The 14,722-nt window shown below is 39.1% G+C and overlaps 1 protein-coding gene across 1 annotated transcript in view; it reads left to right on the forward strand.

Annotated features, from left to right (window-relative positions):
• Window positions 1–14,722, forward strand: part of IARS (isoleucyl-tRNA synthetase) — a 125,576-nt gene that overhangs the window by 38,598 nt on the left and 72,256 nt on the right. The window contains 4 exon segments of the mRNA XM_015427543.1: window positions 1,316–1,411; window positions 3,255–3,377; window positions 4,974–5,065; window positions 9,342–9,440. Coding sequence (XP_015283029.1) covers window positions 1,316–1,411; window positions 3,255–3,377; window positions 4,974–5,065; window positions 9,342–9,440 — 410 coding nt within the window.

Raw genomic sequence — 14,722 nt, forward strand, 5'->3', positions numbered from 1 at the left:
ATTTGTATTAATATAATTCAGAGATGAATATCTGCATGTTTATACCTCCTCGTCTTGTTTTATTTGCAATACTTGATCATTTTGATTTGCTTATTTTTAGGAACATGTTGTAAAGATCACATGTTCAGCTATATATTTACAAATTGGGAGTAGAGGTATATGGAAGAAAAATAACAAATCTCATTTGTAGAGTGTACAAGTATTCTAGGAGGGTGTATGTGGTGCTGTGGCTAGCTTCCAGTCTCTTAAGATGATTAAGAGAATATTGTTCACAGAGTAGACTGTGTCTTACTGTAGAACACTGTTGTTATATTCACTGTCTAGCGGACTCTATAATTGATAGAATTCCTTCAGACATCAGTATTTGTAGTGTTGGTCTTTCTGGTGCTATAATATAATTGTATGGAGCTGAACCCTGTCATTTGTGGGTAGAAAGAGTTTGTGGAAGTGGATTGTGCTTGCCATTTCTCTCCATGCTCTGAAAAAACTCTACGGGTAAGGGGGGGGGCTCATTTGGGGGGGGGAAGATGTGTGCCCTACAGGGGTCCAAGGAGGGGGAAGAAGCAGGAAGAACCCATACCCCCCTTTTGCAACACACTTGGATCCAAGGCTTGTTTTGCTAGTTCAAAAGAGTGTGTGTAATCTCCTCTGATTCACCCACCATTGCAGCTTTCTGTAGCCAATGCATTTTGTTCAGGAGAACCCTCAGCAGAGGCTTTTCATGTTATGTATGACACTGCTCAGAGAAATGGCAAGGCAGGGAAGGTCTGTGTCTTCAAACTTTTTCTGCACTTAATAGGATCCAACCAGTTGCTCTTGACTTTGTTAACTAACTTCCGGATAAGGTACATAATATTCCCACCTTAGCCTTCAAATAAGTGATCTGTTCTTAGTATTCTGGCTTCTGTGCTTAGTATACTTCCTTGGGAGCTAATCCGTCTCTGACCAGACATCATTCAGCAGTGGTTTCTATGATGAAAAGTTTGGAATAATGTTTTTAGATTCTATATATATGTATTGTAAACAAATATGGTATAACTTGAGAAAATATATGAATTTCAAGATTAGATTTAAATCTCTACTTTTTTACTTTCCTTTGAATCCATTCACCTTGATTCTCCCTCATTGGGTAGTCTTTTCCTCAATAATGTAGCATCGGGTTGCTCTAACGTCTGATTTCTAGCTGTGTCATGTTTTGCGTGGTGTTTCTAATGAACAAACATTTTATGACATGATTCTTAAACATTTAATACTACTAATATTTCTGGCTTGTCATATTTTCCATATTGTACTCTTAATATTACATTTCTTCCAGTGCAAAGAAAATGGTGCTTTTACAGTAGTGACTGACAACTATGTGAAGGAAGAAGAAGGTACAGGGGTTGTACATCAAGCTCCTTACTTTGGCGCTGTAAGTTTTAAAGCTGTTTATATCCTTTTCATGCAGGATATAATCTTCATCAAGTGAGTATGTATATTCAAAAACCTTATTGGCCCAGTAATATCAGGAACATACCACATAAATAGCACTGTATTCTTGGATCAATCACTTTCCATGAGCACTAATACATATCACAATACAGATAAATAAAATTAAAGTAGAATATAATTCTAAAAGATGAAGCATTTGATAAAGAATAGTTTATTTATGATTCTCCTGCAGCAAGTGCAATTTGCACTAATTTGAAAGAGAATTCTTGTAAGAGATGCAGTTTTGGTCTAATACCACACAAACTTAATAAAATTTATAACAATCAGTTGCATCTCTGTGGGAAATTTTCTGCAGATATCATACATATGTAGTGGCTTCTCCCTGTAGTCTCTGATGTTTGTACAAAATCTTAAAAGAGATATCTGTCTAATGACCCTGTTAGCATATCTGCAGAATTGCTAGAATATTCCTAAGCAGGTGTTCTCAGAATCCTATTCAGGTCTGTTCACTGGGGAAGGTGGGGAGCCCTGAGTAGGATTCTAAGTAGACCTACTTAGATTTGCACTGTAAGCTTCTGTAAATTAACACCTTGTGATTGTGGATTTCCTAACTGCCACAAAGATGACAATTGCTAAAAAAATTGATTGTGATACTAGAAAAATTCAATGGAAGGATTAAGAAGATGTGGCAAATTGCTAAAGTGTACATAGTGGGAATGAATGTATTCCTTTAAGGATGGTAGACAAGTTAAACCAGTCTTTGTTAGAGCTTGAAATCTTTTCATAGATTGTTGAACATCTGAACTCAACTTGCAGATGGATACCTGTAACTGGTTTTCTATATTTTAAAGTAGTCTAAAGTATGAAAATTATAATTTTGTGACAGTATGCCTTTTAAAAAATTGAAGAATAAATGTATATGCTAGGCTCTCGGTAAAATTATGTTCTGTTGTATGGAAATTATATTTTGTGAAAGTAAGTTTTTGTAGACATACAACAACAACATGTTGGGGCTCCTTTATCCAGTATACTTTCTCCATAAGATTAAAAGAGGCCAAAGAAGGTTATATCTCTACTCCATAGCTATTGTTTGGTAATTCCTGTGTGATGATGTAACATGTACAAAGAAAGTATTTATTGTTTAACTTAATAGAAAAAAAACATTAGAAATAAACAATTCTAGCAAAAAGACAAGTTGTGTTATGAGGGGTTTAGGTTGCAATCCTGTGCACACTTTATTGAATTCAGGAGAACTTATATGTAAGAGTGTGTTTCGTAGAATTGTACAGGGGTATTCATAGACCTGTTGGAATTCTGAGGGGTTTTTTTGTGAGCTCTCCAAAAATGATGAAATGTTTAGGATAACTTGAAAGAGTCCCAGAGGTGGTTCACACATACGTATGCACCACTTGATTGCTCACTATTTGGTTTGAAGTTGAATGAGAATACCAATGAAAAGCATGGGCCCTGAAGTAATGTGCTGAGATAATGAAAGTTCTGTTCCTTATGTTTGATCTGTGATAGCTCATTCACACATGCAGATCACCCATTGATGCTGCTGTCATCAAGTGATGAACGTGTCTGTTTGAACCCACTCTTCGCATGAGGGGATGCTTGACAATGTTTTAATGATCTGAAGAAGCAAAGTTTTCAGTGTGCGAAAACGATCTGTGGAGTGCAAGTTTATTATGTATTGTCAATGAAGGCTCAAAAGCGAAATGCTGGAGAATCTAATGTGCTGTTTTGGACGTAGAATGTTGTCTTGAGAGTTAAAGGACTGAGCATTTGGATTTTTAGGGTTTTTTCTCTCTCCCCTCTTTTAGGATGACTACAGAGTCTGCATGGATTTTAATATTATTCAGAAAGATTCAGTGCCAGTTTGTCCTGTGGATGCCTCAGGCTGTTTCACAGCAGAAGTGACAGACTTTGCTGGACAATATGTGAAGGTTGGTTGTATTGAGAAAACTGGAAAAAAATACTATTCAAACAGTATTCAGCGACTGAATATATATATATATAGTTCTCTTTGCCCTCAATTTAATTTGTGAAAATAGTTGAACATTCTTGCGCCTTTATTTAGTTAAAAAAATACCGCCAAATACTGACATTTGAAAACTGGGTGATCTTATACAGTTTGTACATCTGTGATGATCAGCTTTAGCAAAATACTGTACACCCCTATTAAATGTGTAAAACATGAAGACGTGAGCTTCCAGAATGTTAGGATTGTTTTGCAGAAGGTGTTGTTGGACTACTTATGTTAGTCAGGGTCTTAGACAGTTGATTGGTCCTTGGGTGGGTTAACCTTACAGTGAAGAGTGAAATTGGTTTGTGGGCCCTTTCAATGTTTTTTAAGTGGTTTAATTATTCTGCCTTCCTAGTTTTCAACCCCTTGCACACTTTTCTTGTAGATTGATAAGGAGGGGTGTGGACCATTCCAAATTAGGACAGTTGCCCATTATAGAACGTCTGTGAGTGGAAATGTTAACTGTTTTTAATTAGTTTATAGTCCAAATGGCAGGACTTTGAGACCAGTATTTCCATTGTCTGGTTTTGAGATCAGACTGCTGTGCCAGAGAGCCAGTTTGGTGTAGTGGTTAAGAGCGTGGACTCTGATCTGGGAGAACTGGGTTTGATTCCCCACTTCTCCACATGCAGCTGCTGGTGTGACCTTGGGCCAGTCATAAGTTCTTTTAGAGCTGTTCTTTCAAGGGCAGTTCTCGAGAGAGCTCTCTTAGCCCCACCTACCTCAGAGGGTGTCTGTTGTAGGGAGGAGAAGGGAAAGGGATTGTAAGCTGCTCTGAAGGGTGGGGTATAAATCCGATCTCCTCCTCCTCCTCCTGCTGTCATACTTGTGATGGCAACTTCAGAAGTTTCCATTGATACTGCTTTGAAGAATAACAGCCCATTGCATAGCCCCAAGATGACCTTTCAAAGAACAGCAACACTGGTTTCCATATTCAACCTTAGTCTTTCCCAGTCAGCTTTCCCAGTGCCCTTTGGCTTTTCCTTCCAGTGGGCACCTTCTGTTGAGAATGTAGGAGGTAAGGGAAGATGGAAGACAGAATTTTCCTTCAAGTCTTACTGGGTACCAGGTAGCCAGTGTTTTTGAAGACAGAGCAGCTGGAATTTGTTCAACCCTTGATGACAGCAAGGCAGATTAGGATGAAGGAAACTGCCTTCCAGTGGGCACCTACTGTTGAGAATGTAGCAGGTAAGGGAAGATATAAGATAGAATTTTCCTTCGAGTCTCACTGGGTACCAGGTAGCCAGTGTTTTTGAAGACAGAGCAGCTGGAATTTGTTCAACCCTTGATGACAGCAAGGCAGATTAGGATGAAGGAAACCACTATTTGCATACCGTGGAGAGCTCTGTGTTACAGATGTAGCCTGGCACATTCAGGGTTTAAAGGTTTTAAAACAGTGTTACTTTTAATTGTACAGTTGTAATAATCTATACCATGCTAACCTCTTTTTCTCTAGCTTCCTACCAGGAGGACCATGACTCAATATTTCTCTTCAAACATTTTTTACTTTGTTTAGGATGCAGATAAAAACATCATCAAGGCCCTAAAAGAGCGTGGTAGACTGATCCACATTAGCTCTTTCAAGCACAGCTATCCTTTTTGCTGGAGGTATGGAGAACGCAATAGATATTTGAAGATAATGGAATTTTGTCTGGTAAAGTTTTCCTGAAATAAAAATGGCATATTTTAATCATTCCTTTCTTCTGCCCAGGAGAAGAAAACTCATATAATTAAGAAATGCAGTTTAAAAAAAATGTATTCTGTTTTCACTATCTAATATCTGATTCATTATTCTACACTCCTTACAACTCTCAGCAAACAAGAAACTATATGGTAGCTTTGGGTTAATGTTATGGCTGCAGACTTTAATAAATTAATCAGTGAAAGTTTTAGTTGATTGAGGTTAAGCTTTAATTGGAGTGGGCAGCAAGTTAACTATGAACTTTATTTTTTGAAGCTGTTTGGTTGTATATTGTCAGGATGGAAAAAATTAAAGATATTCTTTTTACTATTTAAAGTGTATTGTTGTATATTATATACAACAGGTACTATCAATCAATCCTTTCCCCTTTTCCTAACCATAAACAGAAGAAGTAAGCAATAGCTTTTAGAAATTGAAATGTAAGTTTGCATTTAATAGGGATGGGCATGAACTGGTTCACAAACATAGTTTCTTGATGAATTTGGGCCAGTTTATGGTTTGTGAACCAAAGTTTGCGAACTGAAAAACTACCACAGACTTCCACGAATTTTAAGACTTCAAGGCATTTAAACCACTGCTTTCTGCGATTTACAAAAAACAGCTGAGCAGTAGGGAGCAGAAAGCAGGGGTTACGAACTGCTATGAACTGATTTGGTTGGCAAACCAACCTCCCGGTTTGTATCAGTTCATGGTTCTGTTAGTGGTTTCTGCCCATTCTTAGTATTTAACTGTCACATAATTATTATAGTAAACGAATTAAACCTGATTTAAAGGAATATGATTAATAAACAATACATTCTTTAGTTGGTTCAGTCCTAGTTAACCTATACCTTAGTCCCTTTTTGTATCATTTTATGATTGGGCTGAAATCCTTATTCAGTTTCTGCCCAAGATGTTAACATTAATAAATGTCTGGAACATACAGTAATAGCATTGCCTTAAATTGTTCTGGGTAACTTCAGAACATCTCACAGTGCCTCAGGTTTAATGGCATTATATGAGTGAGCTCAGGCTTGCAAATGTTCCCTAGAGCTTCCTTTATTTACCTCTCCCTTCTTTCTTTCTTTTTTTCTCAGACTCTTGCGCAAATCATGATTGCTAACAAATAGCAGTTTGCTGTTTCACACACCAGAATTGCACACTGTAGCCTAATCATAGTTTGCAGTTCAGGTTTGGAGAGGAACCTGAAACTGTTGGTTACTTGTTCAAACCAAATGGCAAGTTGGGAGCTGCAGGAGAAAATGCTCCTGCTTGAGACTCACTCATGTCAGGCCAATCTGTGGTTTAGTTTTGTTATCTGGATCATATCCATGTCATCTGTTCCAAGTCAACTTGCAGAGAAATTCGTCTGCCCTTTATAATGATTAAACCTCCCATTACACCATTTAATTGCTACATGGACTTCTGTTAATTAAGATGTAGTATTTAGTGTTACTGAAAGAATCAGAATAAATAAGCATTCTCGTTCAGAAGAATATAGCAGTGAATATGTCAGTGTAAGCCACATTACATAGAACAGACAAATTAAATTTCTTTCATTTTATTTTTCCCTTTGACATTTTGGAACAACTATGAAAATTCTGTCTCTAGAGTTAAATATTTCCTAAACTAACCATGGATTTATATCTTTAAGATTTATGTTTAATAGTCAAGTAAATCCTAAAACTGAGCTTTTCCAGAGGACTTGTATTATTTCCATGAATTGCTTATATAGAATTAAGAAAGCTGCTCCCAGCCAGCAATAATTTGTCTAAAAATTGTGGGCAGAAAAATCTGTCAGAATAAATCTTTTATAGTGCACAATCTAATTTGCTGATTGGAAAAATTCCCTATCAGTTTCACTATTTCCTGACTTTTTCTGTTGGCCTCCCGTGGGCTGAACCCTGCTTAAATACAGTAGGTAAGACTGCCAGGCAACAGAAAAATAAACATTAACCCCGCTGATAGTAAAGTGGATAGTCTATGCTCTGTGGTCTAAACGAGCTACTAAAATGTGACCATGCATGATCATGAAAGAGATTTCTGCATGCCTGAGAGAAAATCTAGGTATGAAAAAAAAATCTTAGAAATTAATCATGCTGCAACCAACATATGATTACCCTGGGAGACTTTTCAAGGTAAGAGACTAGCAGAGGTGGCCTTCCTGTGCATAGCAACCCAGGATTTCCTTGGTGGTCTCTCATCCGAATACTAACCGGGGGCTGCCCTGGGTCATCAAGGTCAGGTTTTGCCTGTTTACTGCCATAAAATCCTGGCACTGTGAAGATGGGGCTGACCTTGCTTAGCTTCTTCTAAGATCTGATTAGATCGGGCTGCCCTGGGTCATCAAGGTCAGGGTTTACCTGTATACTGCCATAAAATCCTGGCACTGTGAAGACAAGAATGCAGGTACAAGTTCTGTTTCCTTGGTGTCCATTAGGATGAAGAGCTTTCCCTTCATCTTGAAATGTAAGGCAGGATGTAAAAGAGACTGGTCTGATGTCCTGTGCCTGTCTCCTCTTCCTGATTCTCCCCTCTCCTTTATACCCTTTATGCTGTTAAGAGCTGCTCTTTCCACAGTTATTTCGGAGGTGTTAATTGGAAACCAAAGAACTTTCTTTTGATCTTGATTTATCAAACATTTAAGCTGTGAAGAAGACAGCTTCTTTTACAATTTTAGATGCTCTTAGTGCATGTGTGTGTATTTGATGTTTTATGCCAATACAGGATTTGTATTTGTATTTGTAGTGCGTGTGTGTATGTTGGGCGTTAGGGGAGAAATTGCGGTCATGGTGGAATGGTGCCCTCACCCTCCACAAGGTAGTAGTAAAGCAAGCTGTGAGTCTCTTGTTTTACTGCTGTTTAAAAGCAAGATGAATCACAGATGAGAGAAATAAACAGGGATTTGTCCTTCCTCCCCCTCACAATTCCTTTGTTAAGTAATATTAACTAATGTTGTTTTGGTCTTTATTATAATAACTATAATTACAAGTTGTACTCTATTTTTCATTTAGTTAATAAATTCATACCCCTGTGTTCCATACAATGAGTTTTAATTGTTGCTTAATGTTGAGAAAAATGTACTGCAGCTTTTCAGAAGCCACTACATCTTAGTATGTTGCACTTGGGAGTCCTTGAGCAGGCAGAGCCCCAGCCTCTGCACAAGTGTAAGGGGTTGACAATGAAAACTGTGTTTCTTTCATGCAGTATTAAGCCTTTTAATTTAGTATTTATTATGGCACAATATAAACATTCAGGGAAACATTCAAGGAACATAAATTACACTTCTGCAACTGTCTTCTGAGTCTCCTTATTTGGTGTGCAATTCAGTGAGCATCTTACTTGCCAAGTGATTTTTAAATAAAAGGCTTCTCACTTCTTACAGATTTAATAGAAACCTACTTCTCTTCCCATTTTTCCTTTTTCTTTTGCTGAAACACTGCTTATGGTCTTTGCTTATTAAAGCACCGGTTCTGGCATGATTAGGGCATTAGTGGTGCTGTGCTTGCATGTTTCACTTTGAAACTTCAGGAACCCTTGAGCTTTGCTCACATTAAAATTTTGTTAGTAAGAGTCAGCTATCATGTTCTCATACTAAATCTTCCTGTCTCTAAGCTCCTCTTCCATTTTTGTGAATGATATCAATATTCTATCAGATTGTTTGTGCTGCTTGGCTACTGCAGTGGGATAGGGTAGTACTTCTCTTGTCTGTCTCCTCTTTCTACTATATTCCTAGTAGACCTGTGTACAGAACATGCTATTTTAAAGGCCTGTACCACTGTCGAGGCTGAAAATGAGTGTAACCAGGGTTTCCTTAACTTGGTGCAACCCACATTCCTTGTCCTACTCATGTGGGAATGCTACCTTAGTATTTTTCCACTTTTATCCCCTAAATGGGGTGTTTAGTGTTAGTGCCAAGTGGTTCATTGGGAAGGAATTAGAGCAGGGACAGGCAAACCTTTTGGTCAGAATGTGAGAGGTTGGCAGATATGGAAAAGAAAAGGGTTATACTTGACCAGACAAGCTGGGACCAATCTGAACAGCAATGGAGCTCCATGAATTATCCATTAAAATCAGTTTTTCTGTTGATTTCTAGAGACTGGAGTTTTGGATAGAGTAGTCTGAAATCAGAGTTGGTGCTTCAGGTATTCTGTGGTAACCAAATACTGTGCCTAATGTTTGTTTGCTTTTCCCCCCTCCAAGGTCAGAAACTCCTCTAATATACAAAGCAGTGCCGAGCTGGTTTGTTCGCGTGGAGCACATGGTGGACAGACTGCTGGAAAATAATGCCCAGTGCTACTGGTAATCTCATCTGTTTTTTTAGTAGTTCACAGCTGCAGATCAATAATTAAAACTGCTTCTCCCACACCTCTGCTTTAATTCACTGTTAATGAATTCTGAGTATGTCGCTGCAGTCATATGCTTCCAAACGAGCTAGATTTGAGTCCAGTAGCACCTTAGAGACAATCAAGATTATAAACATACCATAGTCAAAGCTCCCTTTGTCAGACACAACTCTCAGTACGAAAATCTTGTTGGTCTCTTAAGGCACTACTGGACTCAAGTCTGGCTCTTCTACTGCGGACCTACACAGCCACCTTCCGAAATGATGCTTTTGACATGTGCTTTATTCTGACACTCATAGGATACTACTTAAACCAGTAGGTACCTTGCTCCTTAGTTGAATCTGTAGACTTGTGATCTGAAAATACCTTGAAAATAATGTTACTTTAATACAGAATTTTTGTACATAAAAGTCGGAGAAAGAGGGCTGCTCTGTTAATTAACAAGAAACTGCAGAAGAATGTTTGGGTTTCACTAGGATAGTCTTAACAGAAAGCACCCAGTAGCACTTTTTTTAAAATAATGGCATTTCACCAGGAGAATGGATGGTTTCGCTTTCTGTCTTCCCTCCAGCACAGAGTGTTCTGCAAAGCAGAGTGTTCTTTTTTCAGGAGCTATAGTTATGTATAGAGTAGTGCCTACTGGTTAGCCATCTTTCATTCTGTAGTGTTACAGAACTAAATGAACTGTTGCCTAAATTAAGCATAAGTGCAAGAATTTCCTCTTCTGTGTTACCTTTTGGACTGATGCCAGGAACTGCAGTTGGGGCTTATGGTTTTGGGTTTAATATTATTTTTTCTTGATATTGGATGGGTACTAATACAACCACTCACACAGCCATTACTTCTCCACTTTACTGTTTTACAACAATGGTGCTCAAAATGTGTTGGGGACCTTCCTGAGGAGGTTGCCAGGAAAGATGTTTACTACGAGGAATTTCACATTACCCTTTTTAAGCCGGTTTGAAGCCATTTTTGATCTGTCATGGAGTAAACTGGTATAGGGCTGCCATTTCACACATGGCTTTCCCCTACTGGTAAACAGCTGGATCTGAAGCGTTTTGCCATTTCAGACTGCACTGCTTTTTCCTGCCTTTTTTCGCCCGCGTGGGCGATTTCCGGCTTCGTTTTTTTTAAAAACCATTTGATTTAGAGCGCTATAGCACTATAACACAACTGTATAGAAATATTGTTTCTAAAGTCTCATGCCTTCTTCCTGTGATGAAATTCTGTGTGTCTTTTTCCTGTTGCAGGCCAGATGGCCTAGTGTGATTTCTGTCACTTGACCAGATGGCTGAGCCACCAAATAGCCATGCCATATAATCATGCCAGATACCCACATCCCTTAACACCTCCCTGCTGAGGGCCAGACTTGAAGGCTCCTCTTGTATGGCCTACATGGGCCATGTCACGTACGCAATGGAGAAAGCTGGAAGTTGGATCACCTGACTGCAGGCAGGGCCACAGCTGACTGATGGCAGCTGTGGCAACCAGAAATTGGGCACACACCCCTGCCGCTCATGATTGGCTGATGGCCACAGCTGATGGTGACTGGCATGGGGGTATAACTCCGTGGTTCTTTAGGGAAGAGCTCTCTTGCTCCTGGGATCCTGACTTTTGAAACAAAGAGCTTCTTTGTGAACTGATTGCCGGTTGCCAACCTTCTGTTACTGTGGATCTGTATCTCTGAGCAGTCCTGGACTATATACCTGCATAAGATGGGATTTCTCTTCAAAATCCCTTGATGCCAACCTGTACTGTTACGCACTGGACAATCTTGGACTACTTGATGCTATACTTAACTCGGTAACTATGGTTATTATTAATGTGCAGTAAGGGCAAATAGCTATAGGTTGTTATTATTTTTGTATCCTCTATTAGTCTCTTGTTATGCTTTGCACTGAATAAAGATAATTCATATTTGTAATTGTCTCTGATGCGGTAATTGAACTCCAGGGCTAAATCTCGTGTTTAACCGCTGACCACCGAGCTACCACTGTGAGAGTAATTGTGTGCAACTCTGAGTTAGAGTTGCTGATGTGTTAAGTCCCAGATGCCAGCTAAGAGATTGAAGCTCTGCCCCTTTGAAGAGATTTTGGTGGCAAACTGTTGTGAATCCTAGAGAGAGTACAGACTGTCTCGTGGATTTTGTTTCATGTGCTGAAATGCAGGGTTCCCTCTCACCCCTGGACTGGGCTGAGTGGGTTTAATCCTGTACAACAACACTCCAGGCATTCCAATGGGGTTGCTATAATGCTGTTTGCTGTTGTGTTATAGCGCTATAGCACTCTAAAGCGAACTTAAAAAAAAAAAGCCGGAGATGCAGGCGAAAAATGGTGGGAAAAAGCATTTTGGATCCGGGAGAAGAAACTGAAGGCTACTTGGAAGTGGTTTACAGGTAAAATGGTTCAGCCCCGTTTCCTGAACAGGACAGAAGCGTTTGTGTGAGAAAGTACAAATATATTCCAGTAGGGAACCGGTTCTAAAACGGTTTTGTCTGAAATGTCAGACCAGAAACCGTTTGGGAACCGTTCCTGAACCGGAATATATCGCCTGTCTGAAATTCCTCTACGTGTTGCCCTTTGTCTTGATTGGACAAGGAGGTAGAATTCCAACCCCTTGGGGTGATAGTGAAACATCTGTTTCTTCAAAGCTATTTGTACTGGCACCCTATGTAGAAGTGGTGACCAATTTCTGATGAAAGTGGCATTTAAATGTGTTTTTATGTAAAGTTCCTTTAACTGTTTCCAGTATAACTGGCAGAATTTTTCGTAAGCAAATGATGAATTCTCATTTTATAAAGAGACGCTGTATAGGAAGTGCAGTCTTGGTACTGAAAATTGCTAATGCCATTATTAGGAAAATAGCTGTAGGATTGAAGTATTTGTCTTCTCTGTTAATTGGCTTTGACCAAATGCTTTTACTGGCTTGAAAGTATATATTGTGCAAATGACAGGTCGTATTCTGTGAAAGCAAATTATGTGTCTGCAAAGAAGGGCTACTAAATGAGCATTTAATTAACTGGCTTCCAGTTTTTTTCCTTTCTTTCTTATTGGATGGCATTTGGAGATAAAACGTTCATAGCTGTATTCGACATGTATTTTGACTCTGAATTCTGTCTGTTGCTTCTAAATACGGCTTTTAAATGGTACACGATAGGATGGCATTGTGCTTCGGACTGTATTTAAATGCCAGTTAGGATCAACAGCAGGTTCTAGTCGTGTGTAGTTAAGGGTGGCACTAAATCTTAGGATAACGTAGGCCTTCCAGCCCTATGTGTTCCTCATAAAGTAAATGCAGATGGCGGTTGCAGGGGAGAATCTGTGGTTGAGAGATGTTAGTGTCTCCTGCTTTTCAGTTCTCCCTTGCAAATGGCCTCCCTTGAAAATTTTAACTCTTCCTTCAGTCTGGGGCCTTCTATACCAGGAGAAAGAAAAAAAAAACTATGAATAGACAAAGGTTGAACTTGAGTACACAGATGTTACTTCTGGTTGACTGTTTTTGGTGCTTTGAACAGCCTGTCCAGCTGTCTCTTTGGATTCCTGTGAACTGAGGAGTGATCATGTTGTTTCTAACATGTACTGTGTTAAGAGGTGAAGAAATTTGGCAAAGTGCCTGGAATGCACACATACAAGGTAATTATCTCTCTTCCCTTCCCTCTTCTTTATAGTGTTGACAAGTAAATCACCAAATGAAAATTTGATTCAAAATAACTTAAGTAATGTTATGATGTCAATTAATTAGTAATATATTTTTTCACCAACTACTATATAGTGGTCTTTCCCAGTATCTTTTTGTTGTGGCCTGATCTCATGTGTCTTTGCTGAGAAGTAAATCCCGCTGTATTAAATGGGACTTACTGGGGATGGTTTTAAAAAAAAAATTAAGAGAATTTTTATGCCACTCTCCAGCGAATCCGTTTTAGCTAGCTTACAAAGTAAAACATAATAAAAACAAGCAACACTAAAACAATTAGTAAACAAAAACACAGCTAGAACAGTAAAAAAGTAAAAAAAAGTAAAGCACTGAGCAGCTTAAAATGAGTTTTATAAAACTGTTCTCAGTCTAGAAGCAAAATGTAAAATTAGTGCAAACAGATCCACCCCTTAATGAAAAGCCTAGGTAAAAAGAAACATTTTGGTGCCTAAAAGAAAGTAGGTTAGGCATTCATGGAGATTGAAGTGGGAAGGCATTTCACAGGTAAGGTGCTACCACTGAAAAAGCCCTGTCTCTGGTCACCACCCATTTCCCCTATGAAGGTACAGAGAGCAGAGTTTGTGAGGAAGATCTTAAACAGTAGACTAAACAGTATGGAAAGAGGTGTCCCTTCAAGTGCAATTCTCTGTAGGAATTACTCCAGTTTAAACCCACCGATTTCAGTGGAATTAGACTAGAGTCTTGGAAGCTGTGCTCTCCTAAAGTCAGCAGCTGTGATAGTTACATTTTTCCCTTTGCAGCTAGATTCGAGTTCAGTAGCACCTTAGAGGCCAAACAAGATGTTCAGGGTATAAGCTTCAAAGAAGAGGAGGAGGAGGATTGGATTTATACCCTGCCCTTCACTCGGAGTCTGAGTGGCTTACAAACTCCTTCCCCTTCCCCTCCCCACAACAGACACCCTGTGAGGTAGGCAGGCAGAGAGAGCTCTTTCCAGAACAGCTCTGACAGAACTGTGGCTTGACCAAGGTCATCCAGCAGCTGCAAGTGGAGGAGTGGGGAATCAAACCTGGTTCTCCCAGATTAGAGTCTGCACACTTAACCACTACACCAAACTGGCACAGGTGTCTCAAGGGCGCTGCCGGACTTGAATCTGACTTTTCTACTGCACCCAAACATGGCTACCTCCTGAAACTACCCTTTGTTCTTTTTCAGGCAGTTAAAATAAATGCTGTTTGATTTTTCTTTTTAAAATCAGAGTTACTTTATATTCTTTGAAGTGAGAGTACTGAACTTTTAGGCACTTGTTTAGGATGGAGAATGCTGAAAGTGTTGAGAAATCTGGCTTCTCTGGGACCAGGCTTAGGTCATAGAGGTAGCATGTTTGGTCAGGATTCTTGTGGGATTTGCAGAGATATAAAATAGGGGCACTGAATGCATTTTAGGCTATAGTAACCTTTCTAATTGGTCTTTGCCTTTTAAAATCATTGCTGACTGCTAGGACGAGATGTCCCTTAGGAATACTCTCTACTCCTTATAGACATTGCTTTTGATGAACTAGATTGACAAATTTGATAACCTAATTGA

The sequence above is a fragment of the Gekko japonicus genome, unplaced genomic scaffold, assembly GCF_001447785.1.
Source record: "Gekko japonicus isolate JY-2015 unplaced genomic scaffold, Gekko_japonicus_V1.1 scaffold354, whole genome shotgun sequence".
In the NCBI taxonomy this organism is placed as follows: Eukaryota; Metazoa; Chordata; class Lepidosauria; order Squamata; family Gekkonidae; genus Gekko; species Gekko japonicus.